The 13,238-nt window shown below is 40.1% G+C and overlaps 1 protein-coding gene across 6 annotated transcripts in view; it reads right to left on the bottom strand.

The window, feature by feature from the left end:
- Window positions 1-13,238, bottom strand: part of KDM4C (lysine demethylase 4C) — a gene marked incomplete at its 5' end in the record, with an annotated part of 188,174 nt that overhangs the window by 165,553 nt on the left and 9,383 nt on the right. For all 6 annotated transcript variants that reach the window (XM_083482243.1, XM_083482240.1, XM_083482245.1 and 3 more), the window contains 3 exons: window positions 3,911-4,025; window positions 5,439-5,614; window positions 12,819-12,980. In XM_083482243.1, coding sequence (XP_083338369.1) covers window positions 3,911-4,025; window positions 5,439-5,614; window positions 12,819-12,962 — 435 coding nt within the window. The remainder of the gene's footprint in view (window positions 1-3,910; window positions 4,026-5,438; window positions 5,615-12,818; window positions 12,981-13,238) is intronic.

Here is a 13,238-nt window from a genome sequence, read left to right as displayed (position 1 = left end):
TTGTACCCAGTGCCAGTCATACTCAGAGTGGCCACAATGAAATGAATGGAACTATGATCCATTAATTTCAGTGGGTCTATTCAGAGAATAACTTAATTGGATACATGCCACTGAGACATCTTGCTTCATGGGACTGAGAAGTGCAAAACTACACATGTATTCTAAATGAAACTTTAAATGAAAGCACGGGCCTCAATTCAGTTTGATTTACCTGGACAAACAAAAATTGCCTTCCGACTTGCACTCCCTCCATCCTCATTTCTCATATGAGGCACCTCTGAAACTCAAGTCCAAAACAGTATGAACTTAGAATCCCTTAACTTGATTGGCACATGAGATTCATGGTTGCCCCAAGACTGTCCACGTAAAATTGTTGCAGGAAACTTGGGAATATTGCAACCTGTTAGTTAGCATGCTACCTGTTCTGAAGCTTCTTCTCCCCCCCCCCCAGCCTCAGTAATTTGTCTCAGATGCCTGTCCCCTGAAGCAAAGTCCACCTCCCCACCCACCTTGAGACCCTGTTGTTCAATCTCTCTCCAACAGGCTGTTCCACAGTTCAGCCTCTGTGATTCTCCTCAAAGGCCTGCTAACATTTGTTCAGTCTTGTGGTACATCCATATGAGTAGACTGCTGCAGCCCATCTAGACCCTAAGCCTTGCTTCCTCTACACTGTTTCTTTGCCTCCTTTCAATCTTTGTTATTTTATTCAGGTGAGTTAGGAACCTTGAGTTCCCTTAAATGAAATAATCAATTTTTGGACCTATATTGAGAGGGCTCTAAGGAATCAAATTTGCTTGCTTCAACAACCCATGACAATCATAGTATTTTCCCTGCAGCGAGGAGCAGCAACCCAAAATCCATTCCCCGTTGAGCTGGGAACTTTGGTCTAATGACAACTGCACACCCTCAGGTCACGGTGAAAGTTAGGAATCCTGTGCCCAACCTTCTCCTCTGGTTAGAACAGGCTATTACTGGCATTTCAATATCTCCACTTCTCCCTAACTCCTCCATTTATTAAATCTCATTATCCTTCTGCCCTTGCATGGCTCAAATATATCTAATTTCATTCAAGCATTCCCCTGGAGCATCTAGCCCTACAGTTCTGCCTTCCGGATCGCTAGCGCCAGTCCCTGCTCTTTATACAGCAACAATTAGACCCTCTGCTTTCACCTACCTTTGTTGCCATGATATTAACAAGTGTGAACTATTTACCCAAACATGAGTTTGGGTAGCCCAGGTACAGTCATGCTCTAACCAACCATTTTACTTTTCAGTCATTCAAGCCACAAAGCTATTTTACTCTTAAATGCCATTTTAGTGCTGCAATTAACCAAACATTTTTTTCCCTCTTTGGAGCCAAAATTGGGACTCAGTGGTTCTTCCTAATTCCTCCAATGAATTAAAGTGACTAATGATGCAGTGCAACGGGTGTGCAACGACTCTGGATAAAAGATCCCAAAATATCAAGCCTCCAAGGTTGCACATGTAGACATGGATGTTCATGTACAACGTGCGGTTTAGAAACATGTGACGCCTTGGTTACAGCGCACTGTTGAAACTGAGTACTAGAAAAGACAGATCTTTTCTATACAAACGTTCAAACTAGGAAATGGTATATGTTTCCTGGACACTAGTGGCTAACAACTGGTGCAAGCTTCCATAAATCCAAGTGGGCTTTGAAGTTGTGTTACTCCAACAGCAGTTTCCTATGACACCTGGGAAACCATTTTAAAAAGCAGAATCCTGTATTATATATGGCACAGGGCTCGGCTCTCCAAAGCAAAATGTAAAAAAATCCTCTGGATGATTCCAAATAGCTCCCTGACTCACTGACTTTATTAACAGAGGGGTTGTTTTCTACAGATTTCGCACTGATTTTAATGCCACTCAAGTTTAAAGAATTCAGACATTTTTATCATGCATAATATGCATCATCACAATGGAATGACTGGTTGGAATTTTGGAATATTCTGGTTGGATTTTTTTTAAAGGAAGCATTATGGAATAAAAGCCATAATATAATGTTGAAACTACATTGCTTCCATTAGGTCTTCGGCATTGCTTTTACTTTTGATAACACAATTCAAATGTTTCATTTATCACATATGGCTTCTCATGAGGAAATAATTACACCAAGCACTTTTGCTCCTTCCATTGCCTCATTTCTAGACAGATTGTATTTTATCCATCCTTATTGAATACATGAAAATCCCTAATTTGAATAAATATGAGAGATTTAGATTCTAAATTGAGAGATTTCACTAACAGCACAACACACATGAAAATGTTTTCTTGTGCAAGGCCGCCACCTGGTGGCTGAAGAAAATATACTTACTGTATATCAATTGTTCCCTCCTAAAGATGCATAAATATCAAGACTTCTCTAACAACTTTTCCCTTTGCATTCCTTTGCATGTTAGAAATGTACCTAACCTCCATTTAACCCAGCACCACTTCTGTGTTTTATTTTTATACCCTTCCAAACGTTTCCTTCAACCTCTTTGCTTTCTGTCACCATTTTCCCTGCCTAAGTTTTCATTATGTACAGTCATACCTCATGTTACGTTTGCTTCAAGTTGAGCGTTTTCAGGTTGCGTAACGTGGTGACTTGGAAGTACCAGAATGGGTTACTTCCAGGTTTTGCCGCTTGCGCATGCACAGACGTGCAAAATAATGTCACATGCATGCGCAGAAGCGGCGAATTGCGACCCGCACACGCGCAGGCGCGGGTTGTGTTCTTTTCAGCTTGCGAATGGGCCTCCGGAACGGATCCCATTTACAACCAGAGGTACCACTGTATTATTCTTGGGGGTGTCTCGTGCTTCCTTTAAAACATGTTATATTGATGCTTATTAAGAGTGGAAACAGGAAATAAATTATGTAGCTCCTTCAGAGATGCAGAAGAGGAGACATAAAGATAATTGTACTCCACTAAATTCCCAAAGGCTTTACAACTTTATAGTATCAGCTGTTGCCAAATCAATATACCTCTATTAAAAGCTTTTCTCCACCATTTGGGATAGCTGGCCCAATTGCATTATTGGCCTTCTTGCATTAAAATGCCCAAATGCAGGGCACAGGACAAGAGTTCAAACACTGCCGTTTCCCTTCCCTCTGGCTGTGAGTTGTATCACACGTGTCTTCTTTCTAAGCCACCAGAAGAGGAAGAGAGCTTGGTACTCAAACAACTTGTAACCCAAACACTGCAAAACCCAGAAGTAAGTGTTCTGATCTGCAAACTTTTTTCAGAAGCCAAATGTGCTCTGTTTTGAGTGTTACGCTCTGTTCTTGCTATTTATTTATTTTTTTGTTTTTTGACTGTGTGGAACCCAGTTCAGCCACTGATCGATTGGTTGTGTGACTGCAGTACATTGTTTATTGCTTTCATTTTATGGATCAATGGTCTCGTTAGATAGTAAAATTCATGTTAAATTGCTGTTTTAGGGGTTGTTCTTAAAAGTCTGGAACGGGTTAATCCGTTTGCAATACTTTCTATGGGAAATCACACCTTGGTTTTGGAACCGATTTCCGGAATGGATTAGGTTTGAGAACCAAGGTACAACTCTAAACTACTATTGGGACAATTCTATGTACTCATACATAGAAAAAAGCTCTAATTTTTACTTATTAAATTTGCATGCTGCCAGTCATCTCAAGATCTCAGGGCAGTTTCACAACATAAAAATATTGTGTTCAGTGGGCCATACTCTCAGGCGGTGTGTAGACTGCAGCCTTTGCATGTCACGCCCACCTTCATCAAACATTCATAAGAATGGGGAAACTGCAAACTCATCATACAATGTGCACATGCACTGAAATAAATGGAAATCAGATAATAGTCAAACTATGGGTCTTTTTTTAACGATGCAACTTCAGCTAAATTTTAAAGATGACTGAACAGAGAGCCTACTTCATTATATATGCTTCCGTTAATATCAGCTCCATAGATCGGTGCCACAAAAGTTAGATTTTTCCAGTATTTGCGCTCCAAGTCTTCATAGTCTAAATGTCTTGGGGTACAATATCTGTAAAGGCAGGAGAAGAAAGGAATTAGTTACAAAAGGTCAGCAGTTATAAATTCGTTGTGTGTCTTGTAAAACTTGTGCGATTATTATTATCGGGGTGACATGTTATCACACCTGAAGTGAACAAGGAACTTCAGGTGTTATTCATGGGGAGGGGAGTCTTCCTGCAAAGTTTATCTATTGTACTGAAAGTCCCAAGAATCTGGCGCTATTACCAACTAATATCAACAACTGGCTGAACTCTCCAAGCCAACGAATTGTGCTAGGTGACTTGGTGTTTTCCTACTATCCCTCAACTGCACTATGCCAACGCAGATAGATAATTTTGAAGCACCTTTAGCTAAAGTACATAAATAAAAACCAGAGTGCAACAAATAGCATAGAAATGGTTCGTATGCATTCATCTATTTGTCTCATTCCATTTACATTGTCTTGTACCATAGGCATTTTGAGCAAATTCATTTTTCCAAGCCTATCTCAAATGCATATGCCATTTCCTATAATCTATGCAGTCTCGTTTAATACCATAGTTCTTCTCTGACTGTTTTTAGTGGGCTTATCTTGCATATCACAAATGTAGAAAACCAAATACAAGAGTTAGATATGAGATACTATATATGAACCATAACCAAATATTGGAATTTTTGGAATAAAAGTAATTCTTGCAACACTCTTAAAAGTAACATTAAGATAATTCATATTTCACTTGACTTAACTAGAGTTGCTAGCTTTGCTTTGCCGAAAGGTCTTTTGTCTGGCAACTCAACAGTCCTCCAGCAAATGCAGTAGGTTTTTCCTTTCCTTCTGCAACCCGCTGCATCCCTCCACCTGCTCCAAAAGATTTCCCCAACCATCCAGGCTAGATTTTGGGGAAACACCAGGCACTGCAAGTAGGAGGAGAGGAAGTCCAATTGTGCAAGCAGGCTGACAACATTCACTGCTTCTAAATTGAAATCAAAATACTGCTATCAGCTTATTTTCTAATAGTTTTAGGCAGCCTCCTACCAAAGAACCAATAATATAAAAGGTACATCAATATAGTTTCTAAAGTGAAACTTTCCCTATCTCCAAAAGCTGTGTGACCTTGAGAATAGAAACTGTCTGCAGAACAGCCTGTGTGGAGGGTTTGCAGAAAAAGTGGAAGGGTAAAAATTAGAGGAATGTGTTTTTATTAGCCCTTAGAAGCCATGTATTAAGGAATTTTATTGAATTCTATTGGGGGGAAATGCACACATGAGCATAACTGTGCATTTGCATGCATTCGTAAACTATAGCTTTTATTTAGAAACCATAAACTGCAGTCTATAGATTACCTACAGTATACATGACTTAATTACTCTAAAATAAAACTCTAACTTAAGCATGCAGCCACATAATCTCCACCTTGTGGTGGCACTGAATGACTATACCTACTTGTCACTGTTGGCAAGTTGCCGAAACTCCTTCACAGTCATTGGCTTTTTCTGAATGTTGTACTGAGTGAAGAGCCCTGATTGCCCAGTAACCATCTGTTGAATTGGAGCTGGTATAATCAGAGAATCAATGTCATCATAGCATTTTCTTGGCTTCCACTCCTTGGGGGGAATCACCTAGAAATTTAGAGCAACAGCATATTAACAGGAGCCAGTGTAACTTAAAAGAAGGTTTAAAAGGATGAAAACAAAGAGTTGCATTTAATGAAATTCTATATAAGGAAAGCCAGCAGTATTATCTGGAAAACTCAACATTCATGTAAAGCCAGTAGATTTGGTGGCCTAATGGCAGATATTAGTTGCCAGAATGCTGCTTACCAGTGGAATTTTCTATTTGCTTTCTTTGAACAGCAGCCCCCTGCTCTATATTATCAGTGTCAAAGCTTCTTGCTATATCTCAAGGGGGAGTCAAAAGCTTTGATAAAAGTGCATTATTTGGTCCATAATAAGGGCAGATAACCTCTTCCAAATATTGCTGGACTATAATTTCTGGGATCTCTGACTACTGGCTATGGGATTGATGGGAGTTGGGAGTCCAACAAGATATGGAGGGGCACAGATTAGATACCCCTGGCGTGCAGCCATAGTGCCCAATGTTTTAACAGAGAGAATATTTGATCCTGGATTTTAATTTCTGAAAAGTGTGTTACATTGTGTTAAATATTATCTTATGCATGATAGAAAAAGAAGGTGAAAATAACAGTGGCATAATAGCCACGGGCTAATATTTGTGTTAACTCCAAATTATGAATAAAGGCCAACCTATGCTAACTCTGAAGGGTTGCGGGTGGCGCTGTGGGATAAACCACAGAGCCTAGGACTTGCCAATCAGAAGGTCAGCGGTTTAAATCCCCGCGACGGGGTGAGCTCCCGTTGCTCAGTCCCTGCTCCTGCCAACCTAGCAGTTCAAAAGCATGTCAAAGTTGCAAGTAGATAAATAGGTACCACTCCGGCAGGAAGGTAAAGAGCATTTCTGTGCGCTGCTCTGGTTCGCCAGAAGCGGCTTAGTCATGCTGGCCACATGACCCGGAAGCTGTACCTTCCTTGGCCAATAAAGCGAGATGAGCTCCGCAATCCCAGAGTCAGTCACGACTGGACCTAATGATCAGGGGTCCCTTTACCTTTATGCTAACTGTTTTATAAAAGAACTGTCAGGCATTCTATATTGCATTTTGTTTGTGGCAGTGAATATTAAACTAATTGGCTAAGATGCCATAATGGCACAAAACATTCACAAGTGTTCCAAGTACTCTGGGGACAAAAGAACTTGGAACACTTGCAGATCAATTTCTGTAAAGGAAGGAAAAGTTGTCAGTTTGCAAGGAATTAAAAACCCCACATGGGGCTCTTGGGACAAGAATAGCTTTTCTGACAGCCAGAGGATTGGAAAGAGATCCTAGGACAAATTAAAGGGCAGGAATTCAGAGACGAGGTAAAGGAGGTGTGAGAATATTTTTAGGTAAAGAACTGCATTACTTAAGTGAAAAGCTGCCAGGGACTACTTTCTAGTAGTGGACAGGGCCAGACCCACACACAATCACAATTCAAGTGAACTGTATTGTGTTTTACATGAGTTTTGAATTATCTTCCATGTATCAGCTAATTGTCATTTGGACTAGAAGCTGTTGGCCCCAGTGCTTCCCTTCACCAAAACAAGTGATTTAGCAGAACAATTTATGGCTTAATTCTTTAATAATATGTTGCCTTTTACTTTTTGTCTGGTTTAATTTATCTGCCTTGCTTTCATACATGGTTGTAGTGAGCACAGGGATTTGTATTTTAATTGTAACTTGCTCAGGAATATTTTAAAGAAATCAACGGTGTGTTTTATACATGTGACTTAACTTTGCAAATTACAACGGCTCTCAACTAGTGGAACTTTAATTTCTTCTTGCGACACAACTGTAGTCTGGATTGTGTAAGGATTGTGTTTGTTGGCCTAGGTTCATGGACAGATACACTGCTTGATAGAAGGATACTTGTAAGCATGTGGACAAATTGTATACTTTAAAAGCGTTTTTCCCCCTGCTAGCCCCCCACGTGCACAGGCCTCCACGTGCACAGGCCTGCAGTCTTGGAAGTTTGTGCCCTGTGCCAAGTGAGTCCTGACTCTTGACATGCTGAAGATCACTGGTCTACAAAATTTAGATAAGGTTTTCCATATTCTGGGGCTCTGGACCAAGACCAAAGTAGTCTACACCACGGAACTAAGCTTGAACACACTTGAACAGTGCCTTGAGGGATGCTGGCATATGGTCAGTTTTCTTTTGTTGACAAAAAGCCTGAATTTCTTCAGGGGTGGACTTTGGCAATATGGTGCCCTGAGCAAAGGCAAAATATGGTGCCCCTGCCCAAGTATTTCTTATTTTCACAATAATTCCTTTAGGTACAGTTTACCCATATTTTTACCTGTACATAATCTCTACAAATAAAGGTATGATGATGCACCCCCTTGGCTCAGCACCCTGGGGGGGGGGGACTGCTCGCACCACCCTAAATCCATCATTGATTTGTTTTCTAGATAGACATTAATACACTGAAGGTCTTTTAAAAGTGCTTTCAGACTGGATTGTCTTTACATTAAACTGCACAATTCTAAAATACATGACAAGATTAATTTCAGCAAAAGATGTTGCCCGTTAAAAGAAATTGTGAAAATGTAGGCAAGTAAAATCCTGAAATTAGTACATGTCTCTTCATTTATGTACATCAGGTAAAAACATATGACAGAAGCTTTAGCCATGTAAGGACTTCAGTAAGATGCTCTGCACAAGTATTTATTCCACAAATTCAGAAAATGTATGCACACTTGAAAAGGAACTAAATATTGCTTAGGGAGGTAGAGAAACCGTGCATTTAAGATGTATGCATAAAAATCAAATATGTGCATAGCAATTCTCATTTTCATGACTATTAAGCATGCACTTGTGATTTGGGCTACACGGTGTGAATATTCTAAGAACATTTGCATGCTTTTCTTTAACTCAAGGTCAATGATGATTTTTTTAAGGCCACAAAGCTCAAACTATTTTAATCCTCACAGTATCTTCTCTTGGAACCAACATGAATAAATTTCTGAGAATTTATATTTAACAACATACCACTGTACACTACTACCTATGAAAACATATTGAGTCAGTTTCCATTCCAAAGAATTTCAGTATTATGAGTCATACATTATATAGTAAAAAAAAAACTGGTTCTGAATGGAAAAACAACACAGAGATAAGTAGTCCAAGGTCACCAAGCAGCTGGCTTCAACAAAAGCAGCACCAGAAGCCCAGGGAGCAGCAGTTGAGCAAGCCCGAAGACATGGAGATAGAAGCATCCCCACTTCCACACTCTCCAGCTCCTCAGCCCACCCCTACCTCTCATCTTCCATTCTCCCAGCTGATGCCCTGTGATTCATGCCTTCCATGGGTAGCAGCCTGGACGCAAAGAATGAGGTGCAGCTTCAAGTCAACAGCTGTAAGCCACCAGGATCCTGCTAAGGCTCTCTAAGCATCTTTATCATGGCATCTCCCTACCGCTTGGTGGATTCAGCTAGATGCCCCATTCCCTCCCTCTACCGGCAACCTCATCTTCTGCTACCATATAGGCCAAGATTCAGCTGAAGAAGCTGGAGATGCAGCTGGCAGATGAACCATCATGCAACGAGAGCATCCCGAGCATGGAGGCACTGCTGGACCTCCTTGTCAGGAGTGCGTGCAGGAGTCAGGCCCTGTGACCGGTAGGGCTTTGCAGAACTGAGGCTTTCCTAAGTTTGTTCTCAAGAGGCAAGGTGAGGCCGATTAGTAACTCACAGCACCTGATGGCAAGAGCCAGGAAGGGATATAAGGTCAGCATTTCCCTTTGGCTCTTTGCCACAGCAACACGCTTCGTGCCTTGCTACGTTTGGCTTCTTGAGTCCTTGCTTCCTGTTCCTCGGACCCTTGACTCCTGGTTTCCTGACCCTTGGACCCTTGGCTTCTTGACTCCTGGCACTCTGACCCTCGGACCCTCGGCTTCCTGGCTCCTGGCTTCCAGACTCCCGTTCCTCCTCCCATCCTGCTGTCTTGCCCCCAGTCGCAATGTCCTCTGCCAGGACTTTGACCACCCGTAAACCAGACCATGACACTCCTGGTCAACATCTACACAGAGTGCAGCCACGACTCGCCACTCCAGAAGGACAGGGTTGAGTGGGGATGGATCTCCTGATTATTGAGAGGGATGTGTGCAAGCTCCTCATCAATGGCACCTGGGCAGGCTACCCGGAGTCAACCTTACCATTGGCGGTAAGCCCAACATCCCCTTCATCTCCACCATGGCCCACTTCCTGAGGATACCAGCCACTGCAGCATCTGGCTGCCCTGGCTTAACAACAAGAACTATGTTTGGATTTGATATCCCGCCTTTCACTCCCTTTAAGGAGTCTCAAAGCGGCTAACATTCTCCTTTCCCTTCCTCCCCCACAACAAACACTCTGTGAGGTGAGTGGGGCTGAGAGACTTCAAAGAAGTGTGACTGGCCCAAGGTCACCCAGCATCTGCATGTGGAGGAGCGGAGACGCGAACCCGGTTCCCCAGATTACGAGACTACCGCTCTTAACCACTACACCACATAAAATACACTATGTGTATTTTATGTATGTTTTAATGAAATGTATGTTTTAATAAAATACACTATGTGTATTTTATGTATGTTTTAATGAAATGAAAAGAGTCACGGGGGGGTGTAGAGCGTGTGTCTGAACTTAACTGTGTTTAGCTTTTTTTTAAGTTGCTATCTTGTTAATGTTAGTATTTTATAGATTATGAAAGCTGTATTGTAATATGTAATTCGACTTTTGTTGTAATTATTTTTAGTTGCTTTTCAGCTAAGTGTTTTCTAGATTATAATTGTTTTGAGGATTTGTTAATTATCTCATATGATTTATGTTGTATTTGTGCTGTTCTATTATGCTTTATTATGTTATTGTGTTTATTGTTTGTAAGCTGCTATGAGACTCATTTGAATGAAAAGTGGCACAAATACAATAAATCAAATCAAAATGTTGATTGCACAACACAGGTGGCCACTTAATCTGCTTGATAAGTAGATGACCCTCTGCAGGTTATCGTTTAAAATTATGTTGTATGCTTGAAATTCTACTCTATACTGCTGATAATATTTCACCGTCAACGTTAAGAGGCCCCTAGGACGAAAAAGCATGTATCCTTACTTCATCAACTTCGGATCACAAAAGTGCACCTTTATTTGTTTCAGTATTCTTGTAGTACTTGATTAATCATTGTTCTCTGCTTTTTAACATGACTGCTGGACTCTTGCCTACTTTTATTGTCCTTCGATTGTTCAGTATTATGTACCTTATTTTACTGTTTTGCTGCATTTGTAAGTCACTTTCTGAATATTTTGATAAAAAATACTTGATATAATTTAAAACCATACTATTAACAATAATATTAATAGACTCAGCCTCTAACAATGCAATCCAATGCCTCTCTACTGAGAAGTGATTCCTGTTTAACTCAATGGGACTTTCTCCCATGTAAATGTATATAGGATTGCAGCATAAAGCATGACTTTCAAGATCCTTTCTCTGTGAATTATGGACTAGGGTTTCCAGAAGAATACAGTCATTACTAAAAATGCACACTATATTAAAAAACTAACACCATATGCAGCCTTTTAACAAAGTCACTTCTCACTGATGAGATGCAGACCAGATAAATAGGACATTTTAAAAAAACAAACCCACCCATCCCTATTATTACAACATACTTACCCTGACCAAAGATCCTAACTGTTGTATTATAATGGCAGAACCCAAACACATCCATTACTAATTCCAATACTGTGGTACCTCTGGTTACAAACATAATTCATTCCGGAGGTCTGTTCTTAAGCCGAAACCATTCTTATCCTGAGGTGCGCTTTCACTAATGGGGCCTCCCACTGTGCGCACACCTCCAGTATGCAATTTCCAGTCGCGTCCTGGGGCAAAGTTCGCAACCAGGAGCAGCTACTTCTGGGTTAGCGGAGTTCGTAATCCGAAGTGTTCATAACCAGAGGTACCACTGTATAATAATGGACAAAAGATGGATATTACCACAATGAAGGAAATCAAGGTTATTCTTTGTTTTGGTGTCATGTTTCTTGGCTTTGGACATTTTAGTGCAACGAGAAAAGAGAGAGAGTGTGTTTGTTTGTTTGTTTGTTTGTTTGTTTGTTTGTGTATGTTATATCAAATAGTGTATAGTCAGTCCATTGATTTTATTTAGCTGCCACAGAAAAGCCAAGGTGAATATTACATCTGCAGTCTCTTACTATTATAATAAAATTAAATGCCATAATCACTGAAGACATACTACATGATTTTTAGGTTGCAACTATGAAGCAATACAATCTCAGGAGGCCAGTTTTGTTTGGTTCCTTCTCTAGCTTTAGTCAAGATCTCATTAGCAGTATTGTGTTGCACCCCGTCAGAAAACACCTGCATACTTCACGACACAGGTCTCCAGTGTGCAAAACAATAACCCAAGAGAGTTGTTCCTTTATATTTATCTAATGCATAACATTATATATGAAACCAAGGTATCGAACAAGGTATTAATATAAATCTACAAAGCATTTCACTTTGTAGAAAAACTCCCCTGAGAAGATGCACGTGAAACCCTCTGTATGCAGAGATCTGTCTTTTCTACAGAAGAGAATGGAGAACCCTTGCTAGCAAAGGATGTTCCATGTGTACTTCTGAGGCCCCAGAATGTAACAGGGAATGTAACAGAATGTAAATATGTAAGAACAAGTGAAAACAAATACATTTTAATTTGTTTCTTGTAGAAAGAGACATACTAAAAGAAACAAAACTGAAAAAGCACTTGGCTTTGAAGGAAAATTACCATCAGATAAAACCGTCCTGGGAAAATTTGTAAATAAATTAAAAAAAAAAACAAACAATAGCTATTCATTCATTATTCTTTTACTGCAGGATATATCACTGAGTAGCTTATAAATTGTAGTAATAGAATATGAGTGCCTACTTTGTACCCAACAAATACAGAACTTTATATACATTGTTGTGTAACCTTTTCAGGCAGTCATTGGTAAATTCAAACACATGCAACATTTTTCTGATATTTGGCAGTATTTCCCCCCAGCTATACTTCATTCGCCTTGTGACATTTGATATTTTGTTTGTTAAGTCATTTGTGTATTAGTATTATCTAGCTATCTGATAGATCTTTATAACGATATGTATAATCTTTATGAGAACTTTATACGGAGTGTACGTATTAAAATTGGTGGTTCTTTGCTCTACACAGAATTTTAAAGGATTTACCTTTGCCAGTCCAGCACGATGAGCACCTTTTGATTCCATGTAAGCCAAGTACTTATTAAAGTCCCTGAACTCATCCATTGTAGGCCGAAAAGTCATGATTTTACAGCTGGGGTTTGGAGGAGGGTCCAAGGATTGAGCAGCCATGGCTGCTCAGATTTACGCCTGGTAAAACACAAACACTGTTAGTCATGCAGCAGTGTATTTGAGTAAAAAAAAATATTGTAAATGCTTTATACATTATATCAATGCAACTGCATCCAACTGCTGATCATGTTGTGCCTCTTTTCTCCTGCATTGATTGCTTGTGCATAATACAAATATGTGGTTATGAAGACAAGGTTAGGAACAAAAATGGACAGGAAACAATGTTGGGAACACAACTCAAGTTGAAGACACATCCCAAGGAGAGGTTTATAAAAG

Source organism: Podarcis liolepis (assembly GCF_965112155.1).
Source record: "Podarcis liolepis genome assembly, chromosome: 17".
NCBI lineage: Eukaryota > Metazoa > Chordata > Lepidosauria > Squamata > Lacertidae > Podarcis > Podarcis liolepis.
The sequence above is the reverse complement of the archived record's forward strand: the minus strand, read 5'-3'. Positions and strand labels throughout refer to the sequence as shown.